The 15584-nt window shown below is 44.2% G+C and overlaps 2 protein-coding genes across 3 annotated transcripts in view; both read left to right on the forward strand.

The window, feature by feature from the left end:
* Positions 1-15584, forward strand: part of RABGAP1 (RAB GTPase activating protein 1) — a 62251-nt gene that overhangs the window by 30228 nt on the left and 16439 nt on the right. For both annotated transcript variants that reach the window (XM_041483952.1, XM_041483953.1), the window contains exons 14-15: positions 14533-14646; positions 15358-15432. In XM_041483952.1, coding sequence (XP_041339886.1) covers positions 14533-14646; positions 15358-15432 — 189 coding nt within the window. The remainder of the gene's footprint in view (positions 1-14532; positions 14647-15357; positions 15433-15584) is intronic.
* On the forward strand, positions 292-2576 carry GPR21 (G protein-coupled receptor 21). Its single transcript, XM_041483956.1, has one exon. It carries the CDS (start codon positions 657-659, stop codon positions 1701-1703), a length of 1047 nt encoding a protein of 348 aa, XP_041339890.1. The 5' UTR covers positions 292-656; the 3' UTR covers positions 1704-2576.

Genomic DNA, 15584 nt, shown 5'->3' on the forward strand with positions numbered 1-15584 from the left:
ACGGCGGGGCCGGGAGAGGCGGCGAACAAAAGCGCCGTGCAAAATGGAGCCAGCGGAGAAGGGCTGGACCCCCGCCCTCCCCGCCGCGCATCCCCCCGCCCGGCTGCCGGGGCTCCGGGGAGGCGGCATCGCCTCCCGCTGCCGCCGGCGGGGCGTGGGGAGGGAGCGGGGCTGGAGCCGGGGCCGACGGGGAGCGCTGAGCAGGGCGTGGGGAAGGAGGGGAGCGGCGGAGGTGGCAGCGCGGGGGAGAGGCGGTTCTGTAAAACACTTTCCCCTTCTCTCTGTCAGCCTTTGGGAGGACTCTCGTCCTGACTCGGTGGAGGTTCCTCTCCCTCTTCCCCCAGCCCCTCATCCCTCCTCGGCGCGGCAGCCCACCCAGGAGGGCATCAGTATCAGCCCTCTCCGGTGCGCCGGGGAAGTTGCTGACATGCCTGCCGCTGGGTCCCGGTGCAGCGGCAGCGGCGGGGAGCCGGATTTAAAGGGGAATTGTGCTGCAGACAATGCACAGCAGCAGCATCTGGAGCAGCCCTGGGGACTGGAGCTCCGGTTTTGACATTGCTGCACACACAGCACCAGCCGCAATGACAGCAGCTGCCTGGAGTGGCTGCAGGCAGCAGGCAGGAGCATGAAGTAGAGAGATCACTGCAGTGCTCAAGATGAACTCCTCTTTGGTTGGCAACCAGAGTGGCCGGCCCTTCTGTCTCCTGGCCATTAGCTATTTGGAGACCATCAATTTTTGCCTCCTGGAAGTGGTTATTATTGTGTTCCTCATGGTGCTGATTATTTCGGGCAACATTATTGTTATATTTGTCTTTCACTGTGCACCTCTGCTGAACCACCACACCACCAGCTACTTCATCCAGACTATGGCGTATGCTGACCTCCTGGTGGGCGTGAGCTGTCTGGTGCCTTCTTTGTCTCTGCTGCACTATCCTATTGTTTTAAGTGAGTCCTTGGTTTGCCAAATCTTTGGTTATGTGGTATCAGTGCTGAAGAGCGTCTCCATGGCCTCCCTGGCCTGCATCAGCATTGACAGATACATTGCCATCACGAAGCCCCTGACCTACAACACGCTGGTTACCCCGTGGAGGCTGCGGATCTGCATATTGACCATTTGGCTCTACTCCTGCCTGGTCTTCTTACCCTCCTTTCACTGGGGAAAGCCTGGATATCACGGGGATGTGTTCCAGTGGTGCGCCAATTCCTGGAACACCGATCCCTATTTCACCCTCTTCATTGTGGTGATGCTCTACGCCCCGGCCGCCTTCATCGTTTGCTTCACCTACTTCAACATCTTCCGCATCTGCCAGCAGCACACCAAGGAGATCAACGAGCGGCGCGTGCGCTTCAGCTCGCAGGACGGGGAGGCTGGGGAGGCCCAGCCCTGCCCGGACAAGCGCTATGCCATGGTCCTCTTCCGCATCACCAGTGTCTTCTACATCCTCTGGTTGCCCTACATCATCTATTTCCTGCTGGAGAGCTCCAATGTCTACAGTAACCGCGTGGCGTCCTTCTTGACCACTTGGCTTGCCATTAGCAACAGTTTCTGCAACTGTGTCATTTACAGTCTCTCCAACAGTGTCTTTCAGAAGGGGCTGAAGCGTCTCTCGGGGGCCATCTGTGCCTCGTGTGCTAGACAGAGGGTAGCTAAGGACTCCTCTACCTCTAGGAGCAAAAGATCTTCCAATGGATGTCATGTCTAGGACGCCTGTCAGCTGGACTGGGAAGTGCAGGGACAATTGCGTAGATTGCAAAATAACTTAGATATGATTTTAAGATACCCAGATTTGCAAAAAGGTTTCTGAGAAATGCTGCTGACATAGAAGGATCAGGAGCACATATCGTTGTGGTTTCACTTTAAAAAATGGTTGCTGTGGAGGAGGCTGTGGAGTTTCACCTCCACATTCATTTTAAAGAATAAAGCTGTATCTTGACACTTACCTCTCCAGCTGGTGTGACTGAATGGAGTGGGTGTCTGAGAGCTTCGGCAAAATGTAGTCTTTCTTACAGCTTTACTGGGTTCTTTGGAGATTCGTGCTTCACATGTAAATGATAGATCTGAAGTGGAAATGTCACAGTCTATGGTATATTACAGGGATTTTTTTAATATATGCCAAAGTATATTGACACAATGTTCCAGCGTCAGAACAGAAGGGGCCAAACAATTTGTTTTTCAGTGCTACCTAGACAGGACTTGTAGAACAGGAGTGAACAATGTGAACATTTCAGTGTGAACTCTGTTAATGAGCCGTGAGTGCAGCGGTGTGGTCTGGGCAGTCGTACTCCTAGGGCTGATCTGGCTTCCGTGCCCCGTTTCCCTGGTAGGATGCATGTTTGGATCTGAGTGCGGCATCTGCGTTTTCCTGTTTGCTGTGAAGTAAGAAGAAAAACTTGGATCAGACCAAATTTAGCAGTTAAATAAAATGTGTTTTGATAAGCTAAGAGAAAATACGTGTTGCTTTATGATACCAGAGTTGTGGCAGCCACTCAAGGATGATGCCAACATGTGAAAATTGTTCTCAAACCAGTGGAGAAATGCCGCGGGTTTGTATGTGGAAATTTTCTCAAGAACAACTTTAAAAATAACATGTCCCCTCTTTTTTTTTTTTTTTTTTTTAATCTAAATTCTTCTGATATTTTACATACTGGAACTTAAGGGGAAAGGAAAGAAAACAATTGTCTTCTAAACAGCTAAGGCAACTATGTTGTAAATTTAACTGTAGTATTTGAGTTATTCATAAGTGCACAGAGCTAAATCAGAGACATTTTTCTTTAGCCTTCATGGGATTAAAGATGGTTCAAATATAGCAGGAGCTAAATCCTGTTGACAAAAGCATATCTAACTGGTCAGACAAAGGCAATATCTGAGGAACCAAATCTCATTGACCACAGCTTGTTCAAGCTAGCCTAGATTAAATGTTTTGAGTACTGTCATGCTGTTAAGAAGGCAGAACGGCCCTCAAATTGTTGAGGTTTTCCTAAAGAATATCCTTGTCTTTTTACTATGCCATTTTGGAAAGTGAACCAAGTATTCCTGTAGTGGTGGATTGCAGTGTCACCCTGTCCCTGGCGCAGGGCTGTCCCTCTGTCTCTCCTGCTCTGAGAGCAGGTTGTGCCCCTGACCATCTGCCCTCTGTGCCCCTCCTTGTGCTTCCCGTCACTGCCTTGGGCTGCTGAGTGGGGAATTCCCTGAGCTCCTCTGGTACAGCTGGTGTGCTCTTAGTCACAGTGGGAATGAAAAAAAGATAGGGAAAATAATGTGATATTTTTAGAATTGGGGTAATTCTCTTGGCCAAAGGGAAGGCTTTGTTTTTGTTAAATCGTTTCAAGTCTGTGTTGTTCTAGATCAAGATCATATTTTTAATACTCTGCCCTGTCCCTCCTGCAAACTCCCCCCTCCTCTCTGCTGTGCTGTGAGCCCTGGCCTCTCCTCTCTATGCCTTGCCCTGGAGGATAGCAGCTTGTTCTCTGCCCCATCACATGCCAGGATTGCTACAGCCCAGCCCTGCTGCCCATCCACATTTGCTCCAGTGCACTCGTGGGGCTGCCAGTGAGGAAATGGGGAAGGAGAGAGAGAGCAGCAGGATGAAGCATTCCTGGCATGGCATGTATTTGTCAGCACTCACTGCTGGTACACTCGAGTTCCTCTCCTGGATGTGTGTGTACCTGTTCTGGGAGGATGGGGCAGAGCCCCCTGCTGCTGCTGCCTCCTTCTGTTGGAGGGCCCTGGGGCAAAGTGTTTAAATGGCATCTTGATCAGCTTCCAGCTATTTCATCCATAGTCAGTCCAAACCTCTCAAGATAAACATCCTCTTCAGTTCATCTGAAATTTTAGAAGCACAGGTTGTCTAAACCCTGCTGCTTTCACGCCACCATTTCTTGCTCTGTAGTAAGGAGCAGAGAGGAGCTTGTGCTGGGTCCTCGCAGACACGCCTGGGGGGCTTTGCTTGGCACAGCCCTTCAGTGGGAATTTTGGTTAGACACAGCCAGCCGTGGGGCAGCACAGGGCTGGAGTGACTCACTTGGAGAAGAAGTGGGGTAAAAAGCTCCTGCACATCTCTGGCTGATTGTCTCGGGTGCTCTGTGGGTGTGATGGCAAAGGTGGGCTTGGGGAACAATTCAAGGGCTTTAGTCACTAATATCAAAGTGTGTGTGTGGTATTTTTGGAACAGCCTCTCAGGTAAACTCCTGTAGCCTTTCTCTGACTCTTCACCTTATCTAACATTTCCAAGTCTTTGAAATGATGCAGTGTATCACTGAAATAGCATTTGATTGAACTTAATAGAAGAGAAGAATCTGCTGGGGCCTAAAACCCTAGAAATGGCAGTTTCAGGTTTAAGTGGAAGCTGCAAAGCAAAGATTGTTACTTTTAGGCTTTTTTATGGCTAAATAGAAGGTTTAAATAGGAGCATTGTGTGCTAGTTTTTGAAAATTTTGAAAGTTTTTGAAACTGGTAAGGGGTCTAAATCATGGCATAGAGATTTAACTGGAGCTGAAGCAGATGCTCCTTCAGCCCTGAGCCTGGGATTGCACTTGGAGCGTGGTGGCTGATCCAGATGCAGATGCATTCCTGCAGCTGTTGCTGCTTTGCAGCAAAGGTTCAGTTCTAGCATTCCTGACAGCCAGGCTGTTTTCAGTTGCCTTACTCATCTCCAAGTCTCCCTCAGCTCAGACATTTCCTGTAAGAGGTGAAAATCAGAGTCTGGAAGTCTCCAAGTGATAAGGATGGAGAGGAGTTGCAGCCAATTGATGCATTCAAGTTTCATCCACTGTACAGACACTTCTGGTGTTGCCTCATTAGTTTGGTTTTAGTGTCAAATAATTCTCTTTTTGTCTGTGTTAATTTATTGATATTTTAAAAATTTAAATTACTTTTTTTCCCTCTTAATTTAATGCTGATGTGGTATGTGTAGTATGTGTTTAGGTGTTTTAAATATTTATAGCATTTGAGTCTGTTGTCTTCAGTGAAATTGCAGGGGGTGAATTCTGTTCACTGTGCCAATGGTGGGAAAAATAATTTTGACAAACCTGACTTTGTTTCTCAGCAGTGCACTGCACACCTTTTGTCATGCACCCAACACAGGCACAGGGTCCTTCCCATCACACTCCGTGCTAGGAATGGTCAGGCAGCAAATTTTACAGCTGGGTCATTTTCATCCTCCACATGTGAAATGAATCCACTTCTGGCTCTGTTTGTGTCTGGGTGCTTTGGAAATCAGTGGTGAGAGCATTGCACAGATAAATGCCACGCTGAGGAGCGGACAGAAATCAGATTGCATCTTCATAAAAATGGGACTGTGATATGATTAAATGAACTAATTTTGAAGTTCCATCTCAGACTATAAATTTATTTTTTATTAGAGTTATCTGCCTCACTTTCAAATTAAGCTGCTGGAAGGTTCAATTTGCAAGATGCAATTCGGTGGCTTTTTTTTAGTGCCATGGGAAGGATTTCTATACTCACAGCTTCTCAGAAGATGGTAATTTGCTTCATGTAGAAGTCCTTTTTTTTTTTTTTTAAAGAAAAAAAATATTACTGGAAGTTTAGGTTGTGATTATGTTGTCATTTTCCAAATATACTGGGAAAATAGCTGTGAAATATTATTTTTTTATTATCTCAATCAAGGGACAGTATTTTTAAACTCAACAGAAATCTTCTGTGTCAAACAACAGTTTTGCTATTATCTACTGTTAATTTTTTTATTAAATGTTACCAGTTTCTACGGTCTTTATTTGTTGTTGGGGAGTTTGTTTTTAAGCTTTTTATCACTCAGAAATACGTTTCTGCTACTTGGGATTCTGACATTCAGTGTCAGAGTGCCAAGGGGCAGTTTTGGATATTTGTCACAAGTCTTTGACAGGAAGAAGGGGGTACAAAGTACCGAGGCACAGAGAACTGCAGGAGACAGAGAATTCCCAATGGCATCGTTCCCTCCCTCTCATATAAACACTTGATGTGTGAGAACCCTAAAATTCAGTTTGTCTCTTCTGAAAAAAGACACTTCCAAGGCCTGGATGTGATTCGAGATGGAAACATTCAGCATGCAAATGCAGCATGGAGATTTTTTGCTATTTATCGTGGTGTTCCCAAGTGCTGTGATTACCAAGGCAGTAACTCCATGAGTCAGGAAGTCTGAAATATTTCAGTCTGATCTTACTTCACAACAGGGTTTGAAGTTGACAGAACTTCTACGTCAGGTTGGTGCTTTAAAAAATATTTCTTAGGAAATATTTTTTATTTCCTAAGTGAAATAAAATTTCAGTATGTGAGCACAGGAATCTGCCTTCGGACTGTACAAACAAAAGACCCTTCTAAAAATTTCCCAATTCATCTGTTTTAGATCATTTAATAAGAGGAGGTGGAGGGTTTGGAAGGCTTTTTTTTGTTGTTGTTTTAGCACATGTTTGATTCTGAGTTTTTGAAGCACCTGCTGAAAATTTTGCCTGACTTGGCCCTTATTTTATGGCTTGTTTTAGAAATGTTTCTTCTTCCCTTCCATGACTTTGCAAACTACAGCACATCCTTCCCGTGGTGTCATTCAAGATAAAATTCAGATTTTAATCCAAGTTTATGCAAATGTTACCTTTAATATTCCCTATACAGTGAGTGCTGTTGTGTGTACGGGGCTGTGGTCAGAGCTGGGCAGGCTGCAGCTGGGCAGGTTTTACAGCCTGTCTCCATCAAAGCAAACAGCCCCTCTTTTGGGGTGGTGGGAGAATCTCCCATTTTCACTGCAGAGAAATGTGTTCTGCCTTCTGAGCTGATGTCTGACTTCCAGTTGGTATTTCCATTATTGCCTGTGCTTTGCAGAGGTGCTGCTTCGAAAGATGTTTCTGCACATAAGCAAAGGCATTTAATACTAAAGTTATGTTTTTGGAAGGGGATAGGTCTTCAAAATTTAAATGTAGTAAGTGCAGGACCAGGTGCTGTTGTGTTCAGAGAAAGAAACTGAAACTGATGGGAACAAAGAGAGGAAACCTGCTGGAGGTGGGTCAAAACAATGGAGTGTTTCATGTGGGTCTTTTTCTTTACAATGCACACTTTTAAATACGGAGTTTTACCTTCTTGTTTCGGCTTTGCTGCTCCCTGGAGGCAGCTCCTCTGAGCCTGGGGTCCCCCAGAGCCACCCACCCCAGAGGGATTCCCTGCAGACCTGGGGTGATGATCAGCCCCTCGTTTGAGTTCAGGTCACGTTGTCTGTGTGAGGTGTTCCAGCCGCAGGGAGTTAATCTGATGGGATATACTTTGTTTGGTCAGCTTTTCAGTTTTTCCCCCTGTGACATTGTTTTCTAGACAGGTGAAATGTTTGTTTCTAGAGGCAGCTTCCCTGAGCTGATGGCAGGATGTGCAGGCTCTGCTCCAGGAGAGCCCAGGAGGCAGCAGGTCCCTGTGGGACAGACCTGGCGGTGGGTTGGTAACCAGTGCCTTTATTGGCTGAGAAGCTGTAAGAAGTGCTGAGTGGATGCACGTTGCATTAGATGATGTTTGGAGGTTTAGAGAAACACCCGTGTTTGGAAGGAGGGGATTGGGGAAGGCTCCACCTGCCTGTGTGTGAGGCCTGAGCTGCAGCTCAGGGGTTTGGGACAGAGCAGGCAGTCCTGACTGTCCCAACTTCCACTTATGAATTTGTAAAATGAGGACAGCAATTTTGTAATTCAAAGCTTTGGCTTCTTTCTGATGGTCATTACTGGAGATCCTTCTGTTAAAAGGTGAAATAAATTCGAGTGGCTCCTCATAAAGATGAACTCAAATCTTGCTGTGCATATGCGAGTCATTCTCAGTGTTACACACACCACGTGAACCAAGCAATCAAATGCTTAATAAACCAAGTCATTACTTTTATGGTAAATTGAAAAAAGTTCTTCTGGGATTTCAACTGTAAATGAATCCTTGAAAATCAATAATTAGATTAGTAAAGGATGACGTTTTAATATGCTGGCAGGAATATAGAGGGATTTGTCAGGGGAAGCAAAACCAGACTTTGCACTAAAGTGGCTTAAGTATATTTATAGTGCTAGTGATTCTGTGTGTGTGTGTGGGATCTTTGGACTATTTTAATATAATGTAAGGCTTTGAGCTTTAGCGAACTCAAGTTGCTCGTTTTATGAAGTTACATTAGTACCACACTGTGAAGTATTTTTAAATATTAGCATTACTGAGTATGAAAAGTATTTCATAAAAACATTTTTTAAAACGTTTTCTGTAGATGCTGTTGAATGAATTGATGTTTAGTGTACAAAGAAATAAAACCTGAGGGCTGTAAGGTACCTGTATGTTTCTGATCACCTCGGTTTTTGAGGGGTTAGGTATTTCTTGAGGTTAAATTGTCATTAAAACCTGCTAAAAATACTGGTGCAGTTAATCCTTTCAGAGAACAGAAAGCAGCATTACCTCCAGCCACGCTTTTAAACTGTCTGAAAGGATTTGCAATCATTGTATTGTCTTGACAGACTCATGTCTTTAGAAATGCTGTACAGCACAGTCTTTTGCAAGTTCCTCTGCTGATACATTTCTCTCCATATGTAACCTTTGAAATCTAGTTTCTATTGTAATTCTAGCATGTAAACACTAGATTCAATTTTGTATTCCTCTAATGAATGCAACAGGATGGAAACACGTTTGCAATTGCTAATGATGAGTTTTTTACTGTTCTTAATACTCGTGGGTATGTCTTTTCTTCAGGGATTTCGGAATTGTACTCGTACCTTTTTAAATTGTTTTTTTCACATGCTGTTTACAATTAAACCACGAGCATGGGAGGCTGTGTGTGCATGTGCTTTTAGGTTGCTTTGCTGAATGAAATGCAGTGGAGTGATCTTACTTTAAAACCTCTCTGTTGTCCAGAGAGGTTGTGGCTGCCCCTGGATCCCTGGAAGTGCCCAGGGCCAGGCTGGACAGGGCTTGGAGCAACCTGGGAGAGTGGAAGGTGTCCCTGCCATGGCAGGGGTGGCACTGGATGGGCTTTAAGGTCCCTTCCAACCCAAACCATTCCATGGCTCTGTGATGCTCGTTTTTCCTTGTGTCCCGCCTGTCTCCTTGCACCTTTCACAGCACCTGGCACAGCAGAAGCCACCAGTGGGGTTATTCTGGTGTGTCCTGTGGAGATCTGACATTGTCAGAGGTTGTTTTCAGGAGTTTTGTTTGGGAGACAATCCAGCTCCTTACACAAGTTCCAACGGATAGGTTTTTCCTGAATGTCAGCGCAAAGGCCAAGAGTAGATGAAATCACAGGTGAGAATGTGTATGTGTGTGTTTGTAAGAACTTTGTGCACCTTTTAATGCTGGAAATTGTTTTGTATTAAAAGATGAGAAAGAGCTGTGAGTGTGGAACCCCTGCTAGGAAGAACTGTGGGGAAACCTGCACCAAAGCAGATTAGAAAAGCAGACAGGTGAATCAGAGGCAGTCTGACCCTCGAGACTCTAGTTCTGGTTGAGTTCTGACACGGTGGGGACTGTCTGGGTGGGTTCCTCGGTGGTCCTTGGCTCTGCTGGGGCTGCTCTGCCTCAAACAAGGGAAGGGTGTTCTCATGCACAAGGCAGCTGAGGAAGATTTATGCTGGGGCTCCAGAATTACCTGTTTGTGCCAACTCAGAACTGTTGTTAAAGTATAGGGGAGAGGGGTTCTTCCATCCCATGGTTTTAATAGACATTTCTGTAGCTGTTTTTTCAACTAAGACTAATAATAAGAAAAACTACAGTTGAGCCAAAAATGACAAATGTTACTGACTTAAAATAATACTTGCATATTTTTAATTATTAAATAGAATTAGATAAATCGGAAGCATGTAAATATCTGATTCTAAATCTTTGCATAATTATTTCCAAGAGGTAATTTTGCTAAGAGCTATTAAAACTCCAAGAAATGTATTATTCCCTTTTGAGATGGTGTGTACCCCAGCTGTGTCATACATCTCTTGGCTTGTTTCCTTTTTGCTGTAGATGTACATACATATATATATTTGTGTGCTGTGCAGTTGTACAGTCACTGCCATGCTAAATGGATTGCTTTCAGATGAGTATATCTGTGTATTTTACATATGTGTGTATATGTATCCCCAAACAGGCAGTTTAACAGGGCAGTGGTTGTACACTCACAGAGTTTAGGGCTTTGTACAATATGTAATTTTAAGAATGTCAATGTGGTTCTTAGCGGATTTTATAAACACTTTTCTGAATCTGTTATCAGCACTTCCCATCCTACAAGAAACTGCACATTTTTCAGTGATTGTTCCACTGGTTACATTTTTGTCTGCCATTTGTTCTGGATTGATGTAATCTTGATACTACTAAAATTTCAAGGGCTGTTGACGCATTTCACATAGCCTGGGATTGCCTGTTCTCCAAATATATGGATCATGCATCAACAGTACTAAGTAGCCTTACTGTTTTGCCTAAAAGCCTAGCTAATTTATTTAATATTCTCTCTTTAAAGAGAGGTCTCTGGAAGGGGTGGCATATTTTAGGATGCTCCTTCTCTTTAAAGGGAAACTCGGAATTGACTAGCAGTACTTGTTGATCAGTGATATTATTGTAGCCAAAGGATGCATGGGTGGTTTAATAGGAAGTTTTTGCTTCAAGTTTCTTGATGAAATGTAGTGTTCTACAGAGCTGTGTGAAGAGTGTAGTTTTTTATTCTGAAATGCACTTGTACACTTTATTTGAAAGGTCTGAATGGATCATAAATACATTTAAGAAATAAATGATACGTCACATGTTTTCACGGCTTGTCTCGGATGACTTTTCTGTCGCTGTGCTGCTAAAGGTGTGTTCCTTGGCTCTGGGTGGGGCTTTCCCCTTATCTCCATGGCTCTAAACAGTCCTGGAGTGAGTGCAGGGGCAGGAGAAGCTTCCAGCCTGGTTGGTGTTTGTGCTTTATCCATCCATGCTGCAGGGCACTGTAGGCAAACTCCTCGCTTTAATTTTCCTGTGGGAAACTTGAGCCCTAAAAGGAAACGAACAGAGCGAAAGGGCTGGATATCACAAGGGATTCACTTTTATTTTTAGAATTGCACTATATTGCCATATTTGGCCTGAAACTATGCTGTATCAATGCACTATTGTATCCAATTGCAGTGTCTAACCAGTCCAAATTTGTCTAAATTATTCAGGTTTTCTCCACAAATACTTTTTATCTGTGAATGTTCAGGGCAAGTGCTGACTGCAGGTAACACATCCTGCAGGCAGCATTCCTTGTGGGAAGTTAACAAGTACATTACTCTGAAACTGTGGTTTGTGTCACTTCCTTGAGGTCTCAGTAACAGGTGCAGTTCCTCCTACCAAAACCTTCTCCAGTGGTTTGGGCAAAAACAAATGCAGGAAGTGGACTCTGTGTAAAAACGAATGTAAATATTGCTTAATAAAAGTAATTATGGGAATGCCATCAGCCTGCAAAATAGACCTGGTGGCACAGGATCCTGCTGACACTGAAAATAGCTGTCAAATCACCATTTAATATATTTGAATGCACTTAAAATGTACAGATCTGCTCAAAATAACTCATCCCCATCGTGTAATGTTACCCCTGCTGCTGCCCATGAAAGCTGCACAGAAGTTTGGCTCTCTCTGCGTGTTGGATCTGCTGGAATCTGTCCCTGGCTTGGTGCACTCCAGGGTGACTTGTCCATGCCTTGCAGCAACACACCACGTGCTGGTCCCACCCTGGCAAAGCAAGGAGAATTCCAGTGCTGGACTGGGACTGCAGACCCTTCCCACAGTAATCTCTGACCGTGTGGCAGAATTCTTGCAGTCACTGGGACCTTCCTAAGGAGTGACTGGAATGTGGAAATGGATGTGGCAAGAGTGAGAGGCAGGCACAGTTTGGGCTGGTGGTGGGTGTGTCAGATAACTCAGCAGTGAGCAAAATTCCACTGTTGGAATCATTCTGGGGCTTGGGGCAGGGGGAACAAAGTTTGGACCCCTTGAATTTCTCCGTTTTGGTGGTGGTTCTGAAGCCAGCTTGGGTCCAGGTCAGGGTTGTTTTATACCCCCAGGGGATTTTCTCCAGGAGCCTGGTGTGACAAGAGCTGATCTTTGGGTGATGAGCCATTTCCAACAGGCAGCTTCCTCTGTTCTCTGCAGGTTTCTTGTTTCATTTTTTTCATCACAAATCTTGTCCTTTAGCAATTCTTTGCTGCAGCTTCTTCATGCTCTTGGGTTTATGTAGTGGATTAGGAGGAATAAACCTGAACTGCTGAAAACTGCAAGTAGATCAATCCCAGGAAGAGGGAACTCCAGCTCTGCCATGTTTTAAATTGTGCCTTAAGCTACAGAAAAAGCTTCTAAAGTAACACAGTCTCAGTCTGAATATGTTGATTAAGGCTGTAACTGTATGCTGTGGTTTGCAGATCCTAGGATGCTCCCTGCAAGATCATGAAAATACATGGAAAATATCTTTAAATGTGTCAGGTTTAAGAGGTGGGAGCCAATATGCTTTTATATGCATCCTGACAGAATAAATGGGCTCTTCCCAGCTGGACTGCATCCTGGTTTCCATAATTACTCACGTAGTTTCTGTTTAAATCAACTGGAGAGGAAGGTTTCAGTATAACTCCCTTAATATTTTAAAGTGTATAAAAAAGGGGAGGAAGGGCATATTCTGAGTCTGAGCATCTACATTTTCCTGCTTTCCTTCAGAGCAGCAAACTGTTATGAGAATTTTAATCTTCACTACACTTGCCTCAGTTCTCATGGCTGGTTTCCACTCTGTTTTCTTTATTACTTTCTTTTTCTTCCTGTCATTCTTAGCTTTCTATTTTTCAATCTCAGTTTGTGAAGGGTGTGGGTTCAGAAGGGTTTCCTTCAGTTCCCAGTCCCCTGAAAGCATGAGAAATTGCCCATTGAGCCAATTCTCACAGCAAGGTATAAAAATAGGAGTAAAGAAAAGGTTACACAATGCTTGGATTGCAGCAGTTTGTACTAATGGGGAGATTTCAAAGCCATGGTTTGAAAAACATTTTTTAAACCTTATCATTTCCGTTGATTTTTCTCTTCCCAAGCTGTGTTTCAGCTGCAGGAACTCACGGTGGATTGCTTGAGGAATTGTACTGAGACACGGGAGTCAAGAGCTGAGCAAGTCACGCAAAGCCAGAGAGGCCACTAATTAGTTCTCTTTAGCCATAATGAGTGATTCCTTTGAGAATCCTCTCTTAAGAGTTTCCAACCAGATGCTTTTGTCTCTGCTGTTAAATAAGTGGATTAAAAGGCAAGTGGATTTGAGGTTATTTTGCCATTGCAGCAGAACACAGGTGACTCTCAGGAAAGGCACTTGTGTAGGACCACAGATGCTGCTGGCAGTGGCCAGAACCTGTGCTCCTGGGAGCACTTCACTGGAACTCAGTCTTGCAAACTTGTAGGAAACTATAAGTTATCACTAAGTCTGTATTCCCGTGTTTAAAGTTTGCACAATGGTTTCTGAGCTTTGTCTTTCCCTGCTTGCAAACAGCCAGCCATTAGCATAATTGTCTTTGACTTAAAAGGTGTTTATTTATATTAAATTTATTGAGCATTGGATTTGTTTGTTTCTAATTTCCTTATAATGAGATAGACCTCTTTACCAGTTAATTATTATCAAATTGGAATGCTGAACAGTACTTTTGATATAATTTCCAAAACAATCTGCTCTTGATTCTAATAGCAGCATAATGCTTTCTTTCCTAATGAAATGTCTGTGTTAAGCCCCAGAGAGGAGCATTAACCTTGGATTAAAATCAGAAGAGAAATGAAACACACTGAAAATGAAGCACACTGTGGTAATTTTGTTGTTGTTGTTGTTTGAAAAATAATTTTGTGAAGAAAAAGAACTACAAGCTGTATTGAATGTTCCTTCCACTGATTATGTCATGTGCTTTTTTACCACCTTTTACTTCTAACCTTTTTCCATTTGCCTAGCAGAAACATGGGGTTTTGGATAGATTAAACCCCTTTTTTTTAACTGTTCAGCTTTCTAAATGTCCAAGGCATCTGCAGCTGATGGTGTCAGAGTGATGTAGAGAACAAAGTTTCATCTTCCTCACGCTGAAATCCCAGCTCATGCAGGACCTGTCCCTGCATTCCCTCATGTTTTCCTCTATGACACTCCCTAGGGCTCGTGCTGTTTTCTCTAATTGAGTTCTGAGGGGATGAGGAGTGGTTCCTCAAGCTGAGCCTCAGGGACAGCATTTTGGACAGCTGCTGCTTACAGCTGACTGGGACTCCTGCAGTTGTGGGATAGCAGCAGTGTGCCTGGGCAGTGCTGGCATCAGGAATCTCTGAGGGATGGCTGCATCGGCACTGCCCTGGCCTGGAGCACAAATGGGGCGTGTGTGTGTGTGTGTGAGAGCTCCTTCTGCCACTCTCTGACCTCCCAGATGTGCTGAGGTACCCAAATCTATCCCAACTGTGATCTGCAGCTGCCAGCTCTGCTGGGGTACACTGGGTCTTGTTACATTTAGAACAGTGCACAGAACGCAGTGCTAATCTCCCAATCCTAGCATATTGTAATTTATATTCTTTTGATGTGCTTTAATTGGCATGTTATTTTCTTTTTCTGACAGGAGTCTCCACAAGACAGTGCCATCACCCGAGACATCAACCGAACGTTCCCTGCTCATGATTATTTCAAAGACACTGGGGGAGATGGCCAGGACTCCCTGTACAAAATATGCAAGGTATTCTTTAAATTCTCAGCTGCTTTTGGTAACTTGTTTTCAGCATCATCAGCACTGTGACTGTTGGCTGAGAAGAAGGGGGATGTGTTAGCATTGTCTTCATGCAGCCAGCCTCTGGCACCAGGCTCAGGCTCTTCTCCGTGGTTGCTGTTGGGCTGTGTCTGGTTATTCACACAGGAGACCTAAAGCCCTCCCAGATTTCTCTGCACTGAAGTGTTTGGTGCAAAGACTTCACATCATTCCTGACCTGTCAGCCTGGATCAAGCTGGACAAATTATGTAACTGGAGATGGCTGTGTACCTCCATAAAGGTTATAAAGCCATAGGCATGCGCTGAAGCTGATTATTAAAAGGAGGAAATAAGGAAAAATGGACAGCTCAGTGTATTCAGGTATCTCAGCTGAAATGGTTTAAGCTTCCAGCAGTTTCTTTTGAATTCCTAGGGCTTCTCTCTCTTCCTAACATCCCTGTGGGACCTGTTTAGAGATAAAAGCACTCAAATAAGTGGTTGCAGCAATGTTGCTGCATCACTGGAACCAGCCACTGCCTCTGTGTATCCCAGTTGGGTTGTCATACAGATTTTCCCTTTGCTGGAACATTGCTGCACTCCATCCATGGGAATTGTGTGGAGCTGTGTTCACTGCATTGTTCTGTTTAATTTGTGTTTGTTATCTTGAGACAGGTACCAGTAAAGTCTTCATTCCTCTTTTAGGCCTACTCTGTGTATGATGAAGAGATTGGCTACTGCCAAGGCCAGTCATTCCTTGCTGCTGTGCTGCTGTTACATGTAAGTGGTGCCTTTACCCTCAGCTCTTTTAGACCTAAGAATAAACATTGCTCCACTTGTCTAGAACAGACTTCTGAGCTAATAGGGTTGCAGGGCACACATCCACTAATATGTTGGTCAGTAATAAAGTGATTTTAGACAGGGAGGAGTAC

Source organism: Pyrgilauda ruficollis, unplaced genomic scaffold, assembly GCF_017590135.1.
Source record: "Pyrgilauda ruficollis isolate IOZ18807 unplaced genomic scaffold, ASM1759013v1 scaffold62, whole genome shotgun sequence".
In the NCBI taxonomy this organism is placed as follows: Eukaryota; Metazoa; Chordata; class Aves; order Passeriformes; family Passeridae; genus Pyrgilauda; species Pyrgilauda ruficollis.

Coding starts and splice junctions, on each gene's coding strand:
- GPR21 (XM_041483956.1), top strand. CDS start 657: ATGAACTCCTCTTTGGTTGGCAACCAGAGTGGCCGGCCCTTCTGTCTC.